Genomic DNA, 23,311 nt, shown 5'->3' with positions numbered 1-23,311 from the left:
AAACAACAACAGCAAACCCCCCCCCAAAAAAAAAAACAATTCAGGCGTACAGTTCAGATGGATTTGATAACATGAAAACATTTCTTATCTGGGGCCAGTACTCAGTTACAATTCTTAGATAATGTTGCACTGAAAATACTGAAAACAAAGTTTTTAGTTTAGTATCAGTGTAATAATCTCTCTTTACCTTCCTCTAACTGTATATAAGCATATTGTCTTGAGCATCCATATGCAATGCAATATAAAGTACTCACAATATGCATGACTTTATATAAAATTGGAGCATCAAGCTAGAAAAATCCCAGCAGTCTGGTTGGCAAAAATAAGAGATACATTGGGTTTTGATTACATCTCTACTCTTAAGTATTAAGATAGTGTTGTCATTCAGAAGACAAGTGCTGTTTAAGTGTATTCTGAGTTTCCATATTATTAAAAATCTTAGGGAATTGCTTCCAACATCCATAGCCATCAACTTTAAACAGAAAGTGACATGATGTCAGAGGAAAAATCTCGAAAATAGCTCCCGAACTCATTGGAGAGTTTAATCGAGAGTGAGAGGAAGCAGTTTGACTTGATATGCAGCCACGCTGTTAATAGTTTTTTTTTTTTTTTTTTTTAACGTCAGATAATCACTGCTTGGCACACGAAAGGCCTCAGCATTATCTTATTGAGGGTACAGAGGGTTGTTATATTAACCCCCACGAGCCCTCCGGGCTTCGTTGCTAAACTGCAATAATGATGCTGTCAACATGAGTCTTAAAATTTTCTTCACGTATATTCTTGAGTTAAGTGCATGGTTAGGTGTCGTTAGGATTTTATTGATGGTTGTATTAAAAGGGGTGCAGCTTATTGACATTAGCAGTAAATTTATCACTATGCAAATGCACATTTAGCGTTGCATTTATTAATGATCATGCCTTTCTATTGGTTATAGTTTAGCGATAGAGATTAATCAATTAATTTACTATTTGCTACATTGGGCCAGCACATGAAGTTCCCCTCCAGCTCATGTTTTAATTGCACCGGACTGATACTGAATGTACACGAGTTTCGAAACATCGAAACAGCCAACGCATCAGATTTAAGAAAACATTTGCAATGTGTGCCAAACATTCTACAGCAGCTATATCAAGTTGTCAGCAAGAAGATGACGTGGCCACCACAGCTGGTGTTGTAACTGTCCCTCTGTTAGTGACAAGCTCTACCTGCTGGTGCAACTTTCAGTAACTGTCTCTGCAAACGTATTGTCGGTGCAGCGTATTACTTTAAATTTGAGGGAATGAAACCACATTGATGATGCAGTCTCATTAGTAGACAATTACACTGTGGAAAACTTAATTTAAATTTAGGTGCCTAACCATTCAGTGAATGAAAAGTGCTGTGAAAATACTAATGGAACAGCAAAGAAACAATGCTGTACACACAAACGCTGACACAATACTTTATGTGCTATCGTTATAAACAGCAGAGAAAGATGGTGAAAATATATTTGTTTTACTTTTATGTTTATGGCATTAAAGCTTGTTTCTTCACATTGCTGAGAACAACCTCACCATAAAAGTGAACGACGAGCATGACATGTTAATGTGGTTTAAAACCTTTATAATATCCTTGGCAGACTATGTTTCCTTTATTTACACTACAAATCAAATCTGGTATTAACATGCCCTTTTTTTGCTTTTTCAAATGTAAATGTGATTCACTCTAAGTGCATCTTTAATAGAAAAAAGTCCATAAAGCATTGTGATTGTATGCAGAAAAGTAAAAAAAAAATGCAAGAACTCAGAGCATTTGTTAATACAAGCAGTTGGGACTAGTAGTAGTAGTGCTAAAGACCTTGCTGAATCCGGTGACCTTACTTACACCTCTGGGAGAAATCGGGGTAATTAAGTAAGTAGTGAAGGTGAACCTGCAGTTGTGACTGTAGCGTTTCTAACATTCCTCTCACGTTTAGTGTCTCCTACCTTAAGTTCCCGAGCATGTAGCTGTTAGTGTTGGAGTGTATAAAATCCTATCTAAATATTAAGATATATGATGTGTTTAAAAACAGTGTGAATATTGTAGCTCTGTGGTTCTTTTTTTTGTCACACACAGTTACACAGTTTGTATTTTTAATTTAGATGGCATATATTAAACGGTATATAAGCTGGAGTGTAGATTCATTTTCTTTATTTTGTACTCATCTGATAATAACAGAACAAGTGGAAATGCAGACATGGCATATCTTTCTGCTTGTGGTGCAGAAGAAAAGAAATCTTGCTTTGCTTGCACTCATTAATCCAAAATAGATCAGGCAGCATTTGATGGTTTTTTTTTTTCATGTGTTTTTCTTCTGCCCTTTACAGACAACCTAGTCTCACAAATTTACATAAGTCTGTCACCCAGAACCTTGTTATTTATTTTTAGTATTATATCATGTTTAAAAGACCTTCAGTTGCTCTAGCTAAACCTTATGTAAGCCACTAAGACAGGACTAAGGTAAATTAAATCAAGCAAACTAAAGCTGGACCAGTGAATCATCTTTTTATATCAGTTATATCAGGTAACTGTATCCATCCATCTTCTTCTGCTTATCCGAGTCACAGGGAGGGGGGGGTGGAGCCCATCCCAGCTACCACAGATCGCCAGTCTGTCACAGCTAACACATGGAGGAAGACACTTACAGTCACATACACACCCATGGCATATTTAGAACCACCTAAACCCAATAACTGGACTACGGGCAGAACCCAGAGTACTCAGAGAGAACCTTGCAAACATCTGAACTCCACACAGAAAGGGCCAGGCCAGATGTCAGGACCTTCTTGCTGTAAAGTAACGATACTAATCACCATGCACATGCTGCCCCAGGTAGAAGTACAGAAATGCCCAATTAGGTTTGTTGCATCATTATTAAATGGATTTGCAACTAGGAAAAATAAATACATTTACCAATATAATAGAAGAAGCAGGATATTCTGAGATACACAAAATGATTTGGTTATTTATGTCTGTCAGATGCTTTGAAACATGAGTTATTTTAGTGGGAATAGTCAAGCAGTAAAACCAGGTAGAATTGCATGTTATCCAGTTATGTTTGTGCCGATTGCATTGGCGCTGATATTGTTTTGGTGAAGTCTAAAACTGAGGTGAGCGTGTTCTGACAATTTGACGTACAGCAAGGCAGATGTAAGCACAACTAAATGTTATCCCGCTGTGCTTTAACATCTTCCTTCTCCACAAACAGCTGGTGTGTTCAGGCAAAGGCACTAGTTAATAGGCAAACTTACTGATCCATAATACCAGTACTGGCAATGTCCCCATTCCTCGTCCGATACGTGTCTGCATTCTGTGCTGTCAGAACAACTGGCAGAAATACACCTTGTTTGTAATGTGACTCGTGTTTTGTTTTGTTTTTTTTATTTATTGGCCAGCACTAATTAGTAGTGATTTGGCTGTCAAAATTACAGTTGGCAGTGATGCATTTAATGCTCTCGAAATAGATTTTGATTATTGCTAACAGGGCCAGGATTTATTAATGTTTGTCATTCGTCTCACACATGCATGGATGCAAGTCGTTCTCCTCCTGCTGTCAGAAGTACCTTTTTCTGAGCTTCCTCTGTGAGCGCTGTTCCTACAGTCAGATCGTGCCATTTAAACTTTAAAAGGAAATATTAATTGTCTGCATTAATCATCTCCTTGATAAATTGGAGTGTGGCATGTAAAATCCCCCCCCCCCCCTTATTAGTCCATTGTTGATAAATCTCTTATGACAGCATTTTTAACAATCACGTACTAAAGTATAGTGATTGCTGTATTCAGAATTCAGTTCAGCTCCTGGTTCCTTTTCATGTTTCATTCTCCTCTTTGCTTTCCCCACATTTCCCATAGATCTCTGCTGCAGCTATCAAATAAAGGCAAAACAATAAAAATAATAATAAAAACACAAAAAGTAATGAATAATAACAGCACTGTGTACGTTATATACCTAAATAAATGCCGGGTAACATACTCACAAACCATGTCTCATTAAAATACCCTTTTTGAGCTATAGGTGTGCATTTGGATAAACTAGTCACATGTACACTACTTGTGCTTTCTATATTACTTAGCGTATGTTAAAAAAATACCCCAAACTGCTTCAGCTGCTTCACTAAACTTTTTCCTCTTGGGTTCAGTTGCCTCTCTGTTGTCAGATAATTACTACTTCAATTGGTCCAGAAGGACACTTCTGCCACAGAGGATAAAACAAAAGTGTCTTGAGCTCCAATTCACTGCAGGTCACTGGCTGGAAATCATGAGTACACTCTAAAGTGAAAACATTACCACATTAGATATTGATGTAATATAGAACACGCATTCATTGCAGACTTATGGTCAATTATAGTCCATTAATGTGCCCTGTAAACAAAGCTGCTTCCTAAGGTCCTTGAACCCTTTCACCTACATCTTTATCTCTTAGTATGCTCTCTGTTTGAACATTTCTCACATTACCGTTCAATATGATATCACAGAAGTGTGTGTAAATGGTAACCCACTCCAGCGCTCCCCGTGCCATTTAACAGTGTACAATAAAAAGGTTAAGATTCAAAGGGAAATCCTCTCCCTTAAGATTTTCCCAACAAAGGTCCGAGGATCTCCAAATGCTTTTCATATGTTGAAGAATCAGTCAATTATTTTGAAGAAGAGCAGCCGCCCAGGATTAAGTGATTTAGGAGTGCAGTAGACAGCTGCTTCCCTGGCCCTGCTTTAGCCTCAGAGACTTCCACAAACAGCGTGGCTTGTCAGGGCTGATTGCAGTGGCACTGAGGCAGATAAGTCAGTCTTACTATTATCCTATGTAAGCTTGGAGTGCCAAATTACAACTTTAGCCTTAAACCCCCACAGAGTTTGCTTACGAATGTCTTAAGCCAGAACAGTGAATAAGAAATCCTGTGCTAAAAAGCGGGGACGGCCAAGGTTTGAGGTGACACAAAAAGATGTGAGTTTGATGGGATGTATGTGTATATATCTCCGTCTGGTTTCGGATCAGGCTGTTGGGTCTCTGCTGTCTTTTTATTGCTGTCAGCATCTTCCGTGGCTCATAACTATGATGTTCTGACACCTTTACAAGGACTGTAATTTAAATTTATTTCTACCACACCATCAAACCTTTCACCACTTCAATGTCATGTGTGGCTGGTCTAACGTGGAAATCTTGTGGCACAGCTCCATTATTAGGTCTGGATTTTTTTCTTGCGTGATGCTGGTCACATCATAAAACACTAAGAAATAGGAGCAGATTTACAAGCCTTAGGAGCATTATTAGATTAAAGAGGTAAAGTTCTTGGGGATGAATGAAAATAGGCAACTTCTAGTATTTGCTGTTACTTGTATAAGTACATGGTATTAAAATAGTCAATAATTAATTATAACCTCAAGGAATAAAATATTTCCCATCTAAAATACTGGTAGTTTTAGGGTAGTTTTATAGTTACTCTAAACTAGAAGGTTTTTTTTCTGTTCCCTTCCTCCCATTTTATCTTCCTCATGTTCTGTCGCTCCCTCCATTTACTCCCAATTCAATTTCTCCTAGGCTCCTTACTATGTGATTTATGACTTCTGCTGCACCATAAATAACAGTGGGGAAAAAAAAAAAAAGTTTTTTACCTTGCCCACGTACTGCGGATCTGACCCCATGTACTCCTCCAGTACAAAGAACTGGTTCCACACCCAGCCCCTTTTGACCCGCTGAAATCCAGCTGCCCCATTCCTCATTGGGCCCACCAAGCTCCTGGTGTGCTCCCTTCCCGTCCTGCTCCGTCCCAATGGTGGTAAAGGTGGACGTAAATAAGAGACCGAACCCTCGTCGACAAGAATCCACAGGAACAGCAGCAGGCAGTTCCTTGTTAGCATTGGCGATCTGTGCGGTTCAGGTCCCCAAGTTAAAGTCCAGTGACGAGAACTGAGCCACAGTGAAACAATCTGCGATGGCGTGTATGGAAAATGGGTGAGTTGTGAGACTCTGCAGCTCTCCCCGGTCTGTCAGGATCCCTCTTAGAGAGTTGTGGAGCTCATCACCTGAAGGAAAGAAAACAAATGTTTAGTCGAAAAGACGTCCTTATCCTCCACACCTGCACCAAACTGTAATAATACAGCTAATTCTGATTAGAGACAGTCCAGGAATGTCTTACAGCACTTGTGATTATCACAGGTTGATATGAAGTGCTGTTATCCTGCTATTCATAAATGTCAGTGAATCGATAGTACAGCATAGCCTTTATTCTTCCCCCAACCTCCATGCTTTACTTTTTAACTGCACAGTGATAAATGAGACTACTTTGATTCTCAAGCATAAAAATAATTGTTGTAATTATTTGCCTGGTGATAGATTACCTCTACACCAGACGGTTCTTATTGACGCATGCACTAATTATCTAGACTACTCATCTCTTTAGTGAAAACTGAGACTTTATTCTTGCTGTCAAACCACTGTGTGCCACTGTGCTGTGGACCTGTCACTGCCATGATTTCCCACAGAAGTTCAAAGTTATGTATTATTTAGTGACGCTTTAATGAGAGGTTGCTGATTAGCTTTATGTTTTGCCTCACAAACCTTGTCTTAGTATGAAACCCAATGAAACTTGAAAGTTGAACTCTACTGAAAAAAAAACAAAAAACCTGACAAACGTTGCACGCAGCCATCTGAAAATAAAACGTGATACATTGGCAGTTCATATATCAAATTGACATGCGTATTGTGTAAAATGTCAACATGCTCTCAGTGATTTCTTTAGGATACGTTGCTTTCTTTCAGACATCGCTCTTATGTGGAGTGCATTTTGACAACTAGTGGCCACAGGAGATTGAACCTATTGCTGTAGCGTGTCATTTGACAGACATGTATTGTACAAAAGTGGCACCTCATGCAGAAGATATTCATTATACATATTACCACTCAAAGACATATAATGTTAGATTTCATTAGAACTTACAGTATATCCAAGAGGTTTTGTTTGCATAAAACTCATTAGAAGTTCATTTGATCTGATTTTGCATCAATGAGTGAAGGAAAAATGTAAAAACGGTTAAAACAATAATGGTTGTGTTGTGGTCTTACTTGTGCTATAGCGCCAGATGTAAAGTATGAACAAACCTAAACTGCTTGGTAAACATAAGGATTTAAGTTGCTTAAATATTTATGTTCATAAATTATGTTAATGAAAAAGCACCTTATTTTGCCTGCCTTTCTTAGAGAAGTCTTAGACTTTTTTCCAGTACAGTAAACATCTTGAAGTATTACAAATTGTTTTGACCTGTACATTGGTGCATTGGAGAATTATTTTACATGTATGTGAAATCATTAATATAAAGTACCTCGCTGATCACACACCCTCTCTCTCTCCCAAAAGTAAGTTACCACGTGTTGGTGACTTTAACGGGGCAAACTGGTGCGTAACGAGACTTAATGCTGATACATGGACACTTGTATTGATTAAACAGAGGAAACTAGAAATAAAAGCCTGCCTCTAATTCAAGCCAGCTTCAAATGAAACCTTTCTTGTTGCAGTTCAGGTAAATAATGGCCCTGCAGTATTTGCAGAAATATGGCATGCAGATTTTAGATAATATTGAAACGACTCCACAGCGCATTTTTAATAGTTTTTCTGACCGCTCAGCCCCTGTGGTATACTTTAGTGTTGATCTAACACACATATCCACCAGTCTTAAATAAACAAATGAGAATGGAACACAAAAACATGACCGTTTGTGTGTGTCTAGAGATTATAGAGAGAAACAGGATTGCTAAAGTACATAATTTAGAAACCCCATTTTTGTCTGCGTTTAGACAGACATAAAAAATATACAGTTTCAAACTAATTTACTTGCAATTATGGATGTCAGGTGAGTCTTTTTTTTTTAAAATTATTATTAATAAAAGGACTGAAATGGTATTGTAATTGAACAATCACTCATTAGTCCATTGCACAGAAGAGAATGAAATATTACACAAGGAGCCTAATTTGTTAAGCTCATTCATTATTGAGCAAATGACTGTTGTACCGAGTGTTGCTGTTCACACCTTGTTTACAATCTTGACTACCATATCAACACTCACGCATTCAACTCTGGCCTTGTTACAAGACACTTAATTGTGCTGAAAACAAGAGAAGGCAACCACAAATGGTGGGAATGAAGAATGGAGCTAATGGTTTCCACACCTGGTTTATTATTCCTCTTTCCCTCCTAATGCACTTATAAGCTGTACAGTAATGGAAGACAGCGTGAATCTAATTTCATAACTGGAGCCCTCATTGACATCATTGTCTTTGATTAATTATACTGACTTGGAACATCGGCTTCAGAAGAAGATTACTTCAACAAGGTTATGCGGTGCAACTGGATCCATTTATTCTCTCTGTCACGACAGTATCTTAAAAGTCAAAACTGATCTGCAAAGTTCTCTGTGCAAAATTGGCAGGAACTGTCTTGACATGGGTCAGACATGCCTCTCCCGCAGGTCACTCCTCATTTAGCATCGACATAATGGAAAATGACTGTTCCCATAATTCCTGGAAAATCACGATCCTCTGCCACTGTACGGTCCTGGGAGGGCTTGATGCATATTTTATGAGATAAGTTAATTAGCATATGTCTGGCTTCGGTTGTGAGCCTTGACCCAGGTGTCTACTTCAGATAACACAACGCAGTAGGCTGACAGTGTTCTCGCACATCACCTTCAATAATCAAACAACATATGGCTGGCCGATCTGCTGGTGCAGATTACCACCCACAAGAAACTCCCACAGAAAGTTATTAGTCGTCAAGGCTGCTATAAACATGACAAACGAATAAGTAGGCATTGACTTTTGGAAAAGGGGGGAGAAATGAGTCATCTGGATCAAGTTGTTGTTTTGCAAACACATTAATGTCTTGGTAGACAAGTGGGCAGAGATGTTTGTTTTCATCCTTCTTTAAAAACTGCAGCATCTTGCAGTGGCGGCCAGCAGAAAATTTGTACTTGGAATAATAAGGTTAGGGATTTAGCTACGTTTGATATACAACAGAATTGATCTTGATTTCATATTTTAAATAGAGTGCTACCTGTGTACGATACACACAGGTAGCACACAAGGCCACCTTATGAAAGAGGAAGGCTTAACCAGTAACACAATTGCTACAAAGCATTTGCACAAAGCACATCTTTTCTTACACTCTACATTGTTATTTTCTCTATTAATATCTTTTTTTGTCAGGCACAGTATTCTCCATGTGACTCTGCAAATAACAAGTAATACTACAATATTATAATTTTACGTTTTTATAGTTTAGTACTGCATGCTGTTATTTTCCTCAGACGTACCTGTGTGAGAGGTTTTACCATCTTGTCCAACCCTAACAGCAGCATTTAGATTTCCTGAATGTACAACTACCGAATGAGATTTCACTAACCTTGTGTAAATGTTGATGATCATCTACACGAGGTTATCGACTTATACAGAGATGAATAAATATTCCATTGATTATAGAGCAACAGCATGCACATTTCACTGTAGACAGAAGCATCAAGTAGTGCAGCCTAAGCAGAACAATGCAAGAATGTAATACATAATTTATTGTCGTATGGCTTCTTTTTTCGTAAATCTTCATAATGACTTTTGCATTTAAAAGAGTGATTTTGAGTTTATGGATAGGAGGTCACAGACTGTGATGGACACATGTTCTGCCAGTCCAGGAATGACCTGGGTCCTTATCCCTAGTGCTACAATTTATACTTTACAAATTGAATTCTGTGCATAGGAGTAATGAATCATTCTTGGCAACGGGGGTGCAGGGCATCTCAGAAAGCTTATCGAACTCTGGTCTCAACATATTCTAGACTGGCTTCCTGTAGCTCTGCAAAGCTCCGAGGCTTTCACCAAAGATTTCTCTTGTGGGGACTCAAGCAAACTAAAACAAGTAAACATCTTTCCCCTATTTAACTGTTGCGTTAAGGGTAACTTTCTAAACAGAACTGAAAATCCTTTTGTAAATACTGGACATTGGACAATATTTAGATTTTATGTTGAATGCCATGTCTGGTCTTCCTTTTAGACCAGACATGGCCGTTCTAATAATCTCAAGAGTTATATTCAAGTAATTTGCTGTCAGTTTGTTTTACTTATTCATATATTGTTTGAGAATGTTATACTGACATTTTTTTATGAACCTGATTCACATTCCTTAGGTCTTTTAATTCCTCAGTGTGTACCAAGAATAACCTTTTTAAATGCTGTTTCATGAGGGATAATTTGTCCTTTGAATATAGGTGTTTCCACATAGTGCTGACTCACTCACTTCTGCATTATTGTTAGGCTTTTCACTCAATTCCCTGAGAGCACCTACATGTACATCTAGATAAGGATTAGTCTCCCTCTGTCTGTGCTTATATTTGACAAACTATCAGCTGGTGATATTAAAAGATATAATGGTATTAGGATCTATATGTGTATCTGTATTAAAGCAGTGGTCCCCCAACCTTTTTTGCGCCACGGACCGGTTTATGCCCGACAATATTTTCACGGACCGGCCTTTAAGGTGTCGCGGAAAAATACAACAAAATAAAACTAGTACCGGTACTGAAAAATAGACGAGTTATTCATAACACACGTGAAAAGACCCAGGAAAACCAAGTTAACGATAAAAACGATAACAAAATAACGCTGAAAACCGATTAAAAACCCTGAAAACCACACATTTCACACCTGAGCCTCAACTCTCGCGGCCCGGTACCAAACGACTCACGGACCGGTACCGGTCCGAGGCCCGGGGATGGGGACCACTGCATTAAAGAATCTGTAACATACAAGGAGTTTTGTTTCCAAGTTTTAATAGGAAAGGACTTGTCACAGTTCTATCACTACAGTGTTCAAGGCAGAAACCTCATGTCAAGTACAGCTCTGACTGAGGAGGAAATATGTGCACTAAAGCTGAGGACATGTGAGGGGAAAAAAGTGTCAGGGAAATAACTGGAAGAATTTTTTTGTAGAGCTAAGGCAGAAGAAGACAGTAATATCATTGAAACCCTTGAGGGAAAGAGTGGGAGGAGAGAGGTGTAGGTGGAAGCAATGTAATGAAAATGGGAGTAACAACACAGCTGGCCAGTCAAGGTAAATTATCGAGGAACACCTCATGCGTAGGTTATAGCACAACCTAAGTAATGAATAGTGAACAAAAGGGCTCAGTTAGTTACTCAGATAAATGTACTTATTTACCATGCAGTTGGCTTGTCTGAAAATACAGTCCTTTATTCATGTGTAAAATAACACAGCTAATGTTGGAAATGGAAACATTCTTCACTTTGGAGGGCGTCAGCATGTAAGGTCTATAACACAAATGTACAAGCAGCACGAAATGTTGTTCCCTGAACAATGAAAACATTATTATTATTATTATGATGTGATAAGTCATCTTCTTTACTTTAACGCGTGTTACTCCTGGAAAAATGTTACATTTTGTTGTCGATATGAAATACTGTGGGCATAACAGGAATATGATGAATTTTATTTTCCCATAGGTAGCCCGTGGCATTCTGTCTGCAATAAATTCATGTCCACATCCATCAAAGTTTGAGTCCTTCAAAAAGGTTGCGTACATATTTTGCTTCCAATCATAAAACGTATTGAAAAGTTTTCACAAAAGTTTGGCACTTACACTTTAGTCTTGTCGGGAAGTGTTTCTCCAGTTTGCATGCACCCTCAATATGTGTCTTATTTGGGTATCAACAACTGTAAAAGCATTCAAAAAACTACCTTGCCAACAAATAGATTCAGCAGCAAATAACCCCATTGATTTAAAAGAGGTGATACCACTGTTAAATGCCAGTATGCATTTTTAAACTAAACTGTTAAATTGGACTGTTGAAGAAGAACTCAATCCTTTGAGTTTATTACAACTACTAGACAGTAGCCGAAAACACATTCTTTTAATAGTGACAAATGGCAACTATGCTTGTTGCCAAGACTATTTCTGTGATGAATGTGCTTTGATGTTTGTTAAAGTGCTACATCGACAAAACCAGAAAGTCATCACTACAAAGATACTTTGCAGGGGTTTTGATAGAAGCTGCTTAGGAAGTATACTTTTACTGCTTTCCTTGCTTCACATATCTAAACATCTCATTGTTTATGTATCACAACAAGGACAGGGAGTTCAACAGCCTAAAATGACACATTTTGTACTGTACCGCATTGTCCACCTTGACTCTTTGTCATTTGCAGTATTGCTTTGTGTGCACCGATTTCTGTCAGTGTTCCCTTTGAAAGGGAAAAATAAAGTTATAGATGCTTCAGGTAATTATTTTAAAATCTTCTTATGTAATTAAGTTTGTCTTGTCAAATTATTGTAACATTGCAAGCTGGTGTCTGAGATGCTCTACTCTAAGACTATTGTACAACCAAGAGAGTGAGACGTCTTCTCTCCAGCATTTCAATTTATATCAACTTCAAGAGATGAATTCGCCCACTAAAATGTTTAGTCATATCAATAATTTAAGCTCATCACCTTAATAGTTTGGAACAAGGGCCTTCACTATTTGGATGAATTAGTTTGGGAAGTAAAAGGTGTTCCAACGAAATAAAAGGCTGGTATTTCAGTGTGTCTGATACACAATTAGTAGTAGTATCTGATCAGACGAGGAGTCAGCAGATTGCTACTTTGAAAGGACTTGGAATATTGATCTAGGTGTGCATGGATTTGGCAACATGCAGTGTTTTTATAATGATAAAAACTGACAATTGATTGCCAAAAAGCAGAGTTTTATAATAAAGTCAAACAAGACAGGCAGGAAATGCAAGAACAGCTTATTTTGCGCCTTTGATTTGATGTCTGTCACCCCGTCACTTCACTTTGACACAAAGTGTCAGTTCTCACATTGCCTTTGTTAAACAGTTGAATTAGAGACGAAAGACTTCACTTCAGTCACACCTCGATTGTCTGTCTGATTTAAAATTTAACGTGTTGGTGTACAAAAAAAAATAAAAAATCCCAAATACTCAAACTATTTTTGATTACATTTAATATATATTAATATATTTTGACTTAATATATATATATATATATATATATATATATATATATTTTTTTTTTTACTCAGACTTTTAATACCCAGGTACATCAAAGAATCACAGTAACAAACCAGTCCTCAGCTATCTTTTATCACTTTTTTGACATCTGAGGTTTTGACAGATACAAATATTCAGAGTCAGGAGACATGCCTGATCTTATTCTGGAGCAGTGAAAGACAAGCAGCTACTAAGATGAAATGAAACATCCCTGTTGCCCCAAGGCAGCCATGGTGCACCAATGGTACACAGGCAACTGTCGTCATTCAGGCAGACAGTTCTCAGGGATGCCAGACAACAAGTTTTTGACCTTGTGAATTTGAGCTGCTTGAAAACAGCACTTAATGAGGGATTCACAACTCTGTCTTGTGGCATTTGGTATCATTTAGCTTTTTACATTTTTTTTAAACATAACTGGGTATCTTGGAGGATCTATTTAGAGTAAGCAGGTAGAAAGTCACTATCTTGATGTAGAGTAGAAGTCTCCGTTTCAGAGGCATGACTGCAGCAGTGGTCCTCAGAGTTTCTCATTTTAAACTGCATGCATTCTGTGACAGTACCTCTGTATGGGCCTCTGTCTCTAAGAAATAATCACAATTCAATGGATGATTGTGTTTATGCCAAAAGAAAATGACTTCCAGAAATATATTTAGGAGCAGACTTTTTTTTATATTTCTTTTAAGTAGTGAAGCTATTGATCCGATGACCATTAAAGTGCAAGACTGGACCAACACACACACACACACACACACTAGCTGAGGAGTAGCTTAAAACAAAATTTGAATCTTTAGGATGATTTATGTCTGCCTTGTGGAGTTTGAGACTTGATGGAGCTCTGTAGTGAATACACTTTGTGCAGGACACTGTTGCACTAGTCTAGGTCCAATTTTGTATCTGGGAATAAAAATTCTCCATGAACTTTTGACTCCAGCTGTCTGTGTAACACTTGATGAGCCATCTATGGTAAGCAGTGGTTAAATTATACATGCAATTGTTTGTGGCTATCTGGTCCTCTTTGTTTCATACTGATCCCAGTTAGCTGCTTGCAATGTAGAAACTACAATTTGTGTTGATTACCTTCCATTGTGGATATTGATGAACCATGAAATTTCAGCAGCAGTGCTCATAATTCAGTAATGGCTGTGCACTGGTGAATGCATATTTGGGATATTGTGGTGTCGATTACAAATTAACCATACCAAGTACACGACAACCAAAAGCTAAAGATTTATGCTAAAATGTGTCCAAAGCTGTGGATACCTGATACTTTGGAGATTATTCCAGTCATAAATCTGTCACCTCCTTATCAGTTCAGAGACAGATAGGGGAAAACTGACGATGTGCTTGCTGGGGTGTTTTTGGAATCCTTGATTACGTCGGTTTCCATGGCTTTCCATTGTATTGTCATTTAAGACAGGTAGACTAGATTACAAACTAAGACATCTTTTCACAAGTTTAGTTCTGTTCATTTAGGAACTTTTCATGCCACTGAGTACTCTGTGAGACAGTATAACACCTTGAATATAATCCAGTTATTATGAAAAATAAATTAGCTATGTGTCCTACTGAACGAAGGTTGCCTCTCTGTTAGAAACTGAACTTTTCCCCCCTGAATATATGGAAGGCTTAGCTGTAGAGACAAAACTGGCCTGAGGCAATAAAAAAAAAAAAAAAAAAAAAAGCTCCACACTGACTCAGCTCTCCCCAGCGTGAACATGTCTGGATCCCCTGCCAACAAAATCTATGATGCAACAGATATCGCTCAAATGAAAGGTTATGATTAAAAAGGAAAAATGTATAAAACTTCAGACAGGCACCCAGGATCGGAATTCTGTATTTTCTTTCTAAAGTTTAGATGCTATGGATAATCTGTGACATGCTGCACACATACAGAAAAGAAAAACTGGCCCTAAAGGTGGAACAGCTCAAAAGTGATTCCTGGTTCATGCTGTTTTAGTCAAAGCTACTGCTGTTCTCTGATCTGAACTCAATGAAGGTACATTAAAATAAAAGGTGTGACTGTGAAGACCTGTCAGTGCTCAGCTTGAGCACAGACCCAGAAGCCAAATTGGCAGTAGGAGGAATCTTGCTTTACCTCCCTACTGTAGTGTACGCTGTAGAAGCTCAGATAGTGCTTCAGCCCCTGCTGCTTCATTTTGAGCTATGGAAAGAAATGGTCGAAGGCTGAATTTTGAACTCTTTTGCTGCCTTACAGTGTGTGCCATTAAATTCTTCTGAAGGCAGCACCAACTATTGGCAGACAAGGTTAGAGAAGGCAAGTCAGATGATAACAAGACTGATAGCACCAGAGAAGTGGCTAAGTACCGGTTCTCTTTAAGGTGAGAGAAGAAAATTAAGTTTCGAGTTGCAGAAAACCATATGTAATCAAAACTCATGAAAAGAAAAAAAATCCATAATTGTCATGAACAACACTGGTAATTTAATGTAAATGTGTTTGCAGAAAGGCAGATTTTAATTTCTGTGCTAGAAAAGTTTAAAGTTAATTGAGGATAAAAAAAAAATGTCTTAAACATCATTTTATGAACTTCAAAAAAATGATTTATGCCAGATATAGAATGCTAACTGAAATGCCAAGAAGCAGAGTACATGCGGGTGTCAAATAATGCCATTATTTTCTGTTTCTGCTTCCAGAAACTGCATTGCAGGTGTGCATTGATCTCCTATAGTCTCACTACACACAAGAGTTTCTGTTGAAAGATTAACAGTACAGTCAGCTGGCATTAAAGTATAAAATAAATTCATCCAGCTGTTTGAGTCAACTGTATGAATTTTACCTTTTGAGTCCCAAAGCCCAAAGGACTGGTAGATGCAAGAAATCCACCATCCAAACACATTCTTATCAGCTATAACAGGGGATTGTGTAGTTTTACTAAATTACTAGATTACTCTATTACCTCTATACTAATTGTAATTCCATGCACGAGATACATTTTTTACATGAGACAACAATTAACCAAACTAATGCTGTTCAACATTGCAAGCATTTTGGAAAATAATTGAATTGATAGAGCTTAAGAGAAGATTATTTATTGATTTCTGGTTTCTTTACTTGTATTTATATATTTATTGTGACATTCAATTTTTATACTGTGAAACCATCCGAATTTCAAGAACTACAGCGATGAGAAGATTTTTGGTCAAACTGTCCGGTCCTAGTATACACTTAAACATTAAACTTCCAGTGAGGCAGTAGGAAGCCCTTCCTAGATTTACCTTACAAATTGGAAATCTTTTAGTGAGGCAGCAAATACAGCACATTAAAGTCAGTCATGGGATAAACTCATTAATGACACTCAGGAACAACCATTTAGCATTGCAAATGTGTTACTTTTGGTCTGTTAAGCATTATTTAGTTGTTTGTTGACTTGAATTACCCATCTTGGGACATTTCACTCCTCGTGTAAGCTGAGAGGAGTTTTAAGGGATTATAAGGGATTCTATGTATAGACTTTTTTTTACCCCCGTAGAGGGCACCTATCTTATAATTAAATACTGGTTTGACAACATGTAAAAATGTCTAACCAGTAGAAGTTCATTTTGCTATGTTCACTTGGCCATAAAATAATTTTTGTTCATAAAATTGAATTCTGACAGCTGAATTATTTCCAGATGGTTGTTTTTACTTTGGTTTCACACGTTTGATTGGTGGGACAGGCAGAGAATCGTCAAAATATGTATTGTTTCTAATGTATTTAAGTATCCAAATGAAATAATATTTGAAGGCCTATGGGGCACTACGGCTTTAGCGCTTAATTCCTCGCTCCTTATCTTTGCTGTTGCTCAACTTTGGCTACTTCAGGATACGCCAACTTAAAGCCCTGATTTAGCCAACTTAGTGATGATTACTGAGTATTGTCTAGCTGAGCCAGAAAAGTTAATTACTGTTGCATTCATCAGATTAGAACATTTGTTTTAATTAAAGCATTTGTTGTCTTTGTCAGTAGGTATGTACGGTGAATGAAGTATGTTGCCTTTTTAGTGACCTTCATCAGCAATTTGCACATCTGAAACTTAAAAACGAAGCAAGCGACGTACTGCAAGTTGGCCTCTTTAATCACAGCTGAACAGCTTTTGCCTATTATAGCTGTTGTCTTCTTCTAATTACCCTGATCTAATAAGTGCATTTGCTTGCTGTGACAGACATGTATCCCAAACTGTTATGACTGTCATTATCCGGCCGCAGCATTTTTCAGCCAACGCACTTCCCATTTTTGCTTAATTAGACATTGCTAAATGTTAACAGATAAAGCTTGGGCGAGCAAGTCAGCCTGCGTTCAGATTTACACCCGAGCAGAGCAGATGGCAATAAATTAGAAATGAGCGAGAGAGAGAGAGGGAGAGAAAGAAAGAAAGAGAGAGAGAAATGAGTCTAAACAGTTTCTGAAATCCCGTTTGATGGTAGCAGAGAACGAACCAGCCTTTGCTCGCTTTTGTGGTATTTTTGAAGGCGTTTCTGTAGATTCTAATCAACAGTTTTGGAGCTGATATTATGAGCAGTTCCGCCTCTTCCCACCCTCCCTCCTCCTGTTTATTTTGTTTTTCATGATATTGTGGTGATGTACTTAAAAGCATAGCTATTATGGAGGCCTGCTTTAATGTTGCATCTTCTATTCAACAGTCAGATCAAAAGCATTTTACTTAATAAGTGTCTTCACATCAACCGCAGCGTCTCTCTTATGCTCATCATGTTGATGCAGGGGATGGATCATATTTCTCACACAGTGAGAAAAGCGTGTGAGGTTGAAGTGGGGGGAAAAAGTCCATACTAAGTCAAACTTTTAAGTACTTACAAATGTATGAATTGCAAGCTTGTGCATATTGTCACATGCTGAATCTTTAATCTGACTCTCCACCTCTGCAGTCAACTGAATGCTAATGGCGTCTGACAGTTCACTGAAACATCTGCTGTGCAACAAGTAAGTCTTGGACAGAAATGAAAAAGTCCCAACTTCTGTTTGTCACACGCAGTTAATAATTCAGGCGGCCTGGAGTAACAGTTGGCCTGTTGCCATCCTGGGCTGCAAAATAAACTTCTCTCAACTTGAGAAGTAAGTACAAAATAAGTTCCCTGAATAAATTTCCTCCAACTTGTGTTCAATTGTGTTTCCTGCCTTTTGTTTACATTTTCCCTTCCACAGTAATGACTACAGTCATCGGGGGAATTCTCACCCAAAGAATGCCTTAATTTGATTATTTGAGACAGCTCTAAAAAGTGCGTGTGTGTGTGCTCGGCGATGCTTAATTAAGTGGCTCTGATGCTGCAGAGCCGTCACTTTTGCAATTGGAGGACGGGGGAGAACTGAAAACAAATTAAGCCCTTTTGGTATGCACTATTGACAAACAATGTGGTGCTCATGAATATGAAAATCAGTACTTGTGTGGTGTGTGGCAAATTCATCTCATGACTGAATTTCTCGTGTCTTTAAGTTTTATTTTACAATTATATAGTTATTCATGCAATGTTTGGAGATTATCCATGTTGAAGAAATAATGACTTGTCTTCAGCTTTTACTGCTTTGCATTACCATTAGTCCATTTTATAAAGTACACATGGCAGAAGTAAGCATCAAGTTCACATAATCTTTAGCGCACTTGATAAACAATGGTGGTGACACATGATTTGGCTCATCTCCATTAAACCACTGCCATCTTTTCCTTATGGTAGTAAGTTTGGCTTGGCTTTTATTGTTTAACCCCGATGAATTAATTATGAGGATTACATTGTACCTCTTTTCATACAGCTTACCACAAGTATTTAACTTTACAATTTTATTCAAAATACAACCACATTAGTCTCTCTTTCAGAACAAGATTCATCACTGTAGTTTTTTTCTATTACCATAGTAATCTAAATGCAAATTTTAACTGCCCCTTTTTCCACCAGAATGATGCTTATGGCACAGCATGTGCACTAGAATTGACATGTGGTTTTTCCCTTCCCATTCTACCTTTTGTTATACATAAATTTTACTTTCAGCGAATAGAGACTGCTTATCAGGTTGGCATATTGTAAAAGATGTCACTAATTGAACCAAAATAAAGCTTTTTGGTTAGATGCTGACACATTTTTGCCTGTACTTTCAGGAGAAGCGATACAAGTAGCAAGGAAATGTGCAAGGATGCCTAAATAGCGGAATATGATACTGAACTAAACGATGACATGGAGCAGTCAGTAGGTGAGGAATGGATGGCGGTTGTCTTTGGTGATGCAGATCATTTTGAAGCTAATCAAATTATAATTTGGGGACTTTACTTTTACATAAAACATGCATTTCTTAGCGGATATGCTGAATTTATCATTTGGACTTAGATGGAAGCTTTTCAGAGGTTTGCCTACTTTGATTGCACATGGAATGAGGAAACAGACACGCACACAAACACGCAGTGTGGTGGCACAGACATCCCAGATACACTGATATGGATTGGTGGCAGTGAAAATCTTCATCATTCCTGCCTTCCTTCTTGTGCCATCATCAATTTTCCCTGCATGGATATGGTCCTGAGTGACACCTGGGAAGTTGCTTTCCCCTATCTCCCCTCTTCTGCAGCACTGTAAATACTTCCACAGCGTAGGAGCTGAACGTGCCTGTCCTTCTGTAACTTTAAACCCACATGTTTGAGGTCTGATACCAATAATCTACCTCTGCACGCTGCTGCTTTGGCATTGCCACTCAATTGTACTCTACTGACGTGGTCAGGGATACTCATGGCCTTTTCCTATCATTTTTGTTTCATTAGAAGCTGTGGAATATCAGAGTCCATATCATTCATTTCTTCACTCAATTTCTATTTGAGTTTATCTAAAATGAAACACATCTGCCTCTCACAATTCGAAATTACAAAATTAGTCTGCAAGAAGAAAATGCTGTCCAGTCCCTTCTATTTATTTTTCTTTCTCATATCATTCTAGCAGGATTTTTCCTGCATACCAAAAGAAAAGTTTGTTTGTTCAGAAAATAAATAGAACATTTTGGCCTGATGTTTGGGGAAAAAAAGAGCTGTACTTATTTAGGACGAACCTGGAAGAAAAACATAAAAACTAAATAAAAGGTTTACACTCTGTGGGTAATGAAACCCCACAGTCTTCTACTCCCCTGTTGCAGATTTAAAGGCTTAGGATGTTTAAATGAGACAGGGAATTTTTATTCTCTTGACAATCTTTCCTGTTAACAAGCAGAGTTTCAGAAAACTGAGTTCAGTGGAAGCCTTTTTGGTTTTGTTGTGAAATTCTAAACAATTTTAATCTCCTCAAAGCTGTCAAAAATGGGGAATTTCGAATACAACAGGAAAATTTCCTGAAACAAACCCCACAAAAATAAAAATGAGAATCAAAGAACTGAGTACTGCTGACACTGTGGGTGCCATCGGTGCTTGTTGAAGTGCCTGTTAAGAGGCTGGTGAGTGCAAGAAGGCTCTCCAGATAAGGTTAATTATACACTTTTATAGTGTTTACTGACAAATTGTATTGTCTGTGTATTAATGTTCTAATGTAAAGGGGATTTAATGTTTCAGTTAAAATGTTGTTATTTTCCACTAATTCACAACAGCTTAGAAAGAGGCAAAACGATCAAGGGTCAGACAAATGCACAGGAACAAAAACCTGTGCAACAAATACTGATGGTAATTAATGTACGCCTACACCGATGGAAGTGGAATCATTTTTTTTTTAATTAAAAATGCTAAATTGTAGAAAATTATTGCATTTTTACATCTGACACTGTGTGAATTCATTTCTTATTTATTCTTCCAGTAATTTTGTGACACAGACTGGTTTACTTTATTCTTGAACGGGCACAATGATATGATTATAGAAATTCCAAATCTTAATCGTCTGGTATTAATGCTCTGCTGTAATGTGTGTGTTCGAACAAAGGGATGAAGTACTGACGGCATCTTAGAGCGCTTATCTGCCTCTACTATTCAAGAGAACAAGCTTGTATCAGAGGCTGGCGTTTTGTTTTAAATTTGGGGTGGGTGTGGGGGGCACTGTTTCCTCAAAAGGGATTACTCAAATTTATTTCAGTATGCTTTCATCAACTGCACTCATAGTGTCACAGCTTTGCTGGTCTGAGTTGAGGTTAAATAAAACACATCATGAGCCACCAAACGGTAAATGAGGGGAGGGGGTGGGGCAAAACATGAAATTACTTAAAACGACTGAACGCATTAGTCCTTAAGCTTGGCTACTGTTAAAACGCCAAGTTTTCTGACATGCAGTCTGAATGCAGTATAAGTAATTTTAACACATTGTGTAACTTTGACTTTTAACTAAACACAGATGTTGCGTTATACTTTTATTGAGACTTTGGCAGGTTTAAATTATGCAGAAATAGCTCGTCTGTTCTGTTTTTGTATTTTTTTCAACACACATGTCAACTCAGCTTTTAAACTGACTGCTAGTTTTTATTTGAGGAGATACAGTAGTCTTGTTTTTCCTATCCTTCAGCATTCTGTCCTGCTGATTTCCCTTTTTTCCCCCCATCCCAGTATCATGATGGATGGAAGCAGAGCCACACAGCTTGTGGTGTTCTGGGTAGATCTGAAACCAGATGAACAGTCCGCAAGATTGCTAAATACAGCATACAGTGCAGCATTAGCACTGAATGCATAGTTAATAATTGATTTTGAAACATTTTATAATGATCATCAAATACCTGCACTCACTTCTTTCTTGCAGTCAACTCTATATGAAACTTGGGTTATGTGACCTCCCAAAACAACATGTAGAAACACTGAATGAAACAATAGCTCTTAAAAGTTAGCAATTAGAGTATAATGAGAAAATGCTATCGCAGAGAGGTTGTTTTTTAAATTATTTATGCCCTCAAATGGATTCAGTTGTGTACAGCAAATAGATAAACACCGGCTTGAGGTCACATATATGACTGTTATTACTACCACAGAAATACCACAGAAATTCTGCAGAACTCTATAGAAAACCCAGTTGAATATGTAAGTAGAAAACCTTTTTTTTATTTGCATGCCCCATCTAATGAATTTGAAATACCAGCATGTATTATCAAATAAGCAATAATTATTTAAGATATGACCTTTGTGACAACAAGGAGTAATGAAAATGATGTCCCAACTAAAAGAGCACAGGAAAGAGCACGCACAAAGTGAACAGTCTCTTCACATTTGGACAGACTTAAATATGTGGCCAAACCGCAGGTATTTCTATTGTTGGCCTACATGTGTTGAAACAAGTGATAACGAAGATGCAGTGTGACTGCAGGGAGTCCGCTACTGTTCTGGCACACTGAGCAGCACATTAACATTTAGATTTATTATGCAGAACCGTTGTATACATAGGTTCAATGTGTCTCTTAATCAGCCTGTGTGAGAGAAGGACTAAACTATTGATTGGTGTTTCATGGATCGAACACTTGACATTTTATTTTGGGACTATCAGGACAACCTCCAAGATAAGGAAAAGAGAAGTGATCCTGACCGCATATCCCCATTTAAATGTTCTGAGGTGGTTGCTGTCATTTGAGATCAATGTGGATGCACACCTATTCTTCTTGAGTCGTTTAGTTGGACCTGTGATCACAAGACAGAGGTGGAGGATATTGCATGTAGTTTTAAAGTTAAATGGTTCGTACTAAACCTGGTATTTCCTGCCCTGTCTGACCCTAATTACTTGGAAGCATTGCCTAAAACATAAAAAGAAAAAGGTTCTTTAAAGCAGGGGCATGTACATCACATCTGTTCCTTGGTCGGGAAAGGTCTGGCATTATGAGCATTAATGAACTGTTAAATTAAAATCCTCATCAAAGGCCAATTTCACATGGCGAGCAGGCCGTTTTTATGTAGCTCACCCCTAGTGACCGGTGAACATTGAATTTCTGAACCCAACCTTGACAGTAAATGCAGCCTGGAGCTTGTTATTTATATTATTTATGTTAGCTTAGTAAATTATAGTTTTACTCTTGGAGCAATAGTTTCTGTTGTGTGAGCGACTGGACTTGTGCACAGTCAGACTGCTGCATCATTAAAAAAAAACATATCAGGAGTCTGATTTGTTGTCTTTTCTTCATGAGCAGTGCCTGTTGTGTATCTGCTGATGCAATTGACACTTTCTTTGTCGTCTTCCTCTTCCTGACACATAGAAGAGTAGCTTGCATCACTGCAACAGACTCCCCCATACCACACAGTTGGTGATGTTAAGTTATGTCGGTTTGTTTGGGGCTCCTGGGCAACTTTTATTGAAAAATCCTGGTTTAAGT

General features: G+C 37.9%; 1 protein-coding gene across 1 annotated transcript in view; it reads right to left on the bottom strand.

Moving 5' to 3' along the window:
• The window catches only part of LOC146567096 (cadherin-12-like), a 100,642-nt gene that overhangs the window by 61,929 nt on the left and 15,402 nt on the right, over positions 1-23,311 (bottom strand). The window contains exon 2 of the mRNA XM_085286701.1: positions 5,629-6,039. Coding sequence (XP_085142827.1) covers positions 5,629-5,874 — 246 coding nt within the window. The 5' untranslated portion in view covers positions 5,875-6,039. The remainder of the gene's footprint in view (positions 1-5,628; positions 6,040-23,311) is intronic.

Source organism: Mchenga conophoros, linkage group LG9 (assembly GCF_057382185.1).
Source record: "Mchenga conophoros isolate Kocher_MC1m ecotype Shallow Benthic linkage group LG9, M_conophoros_male_GT1.1, whole genome shotgun sequence".
Taxonomy (NCBI): Eukaryota; Metazoa; Chordata; class Actinopteri; order Cichliformes; family Cichlidae; genus Mchenga; species Mchenga conophoros.
The sequence above is the reverse complement of the archived record's forward strand: the minus strand, read 5'-3'. Positions and strand labels throughout refer to the sequence as shown.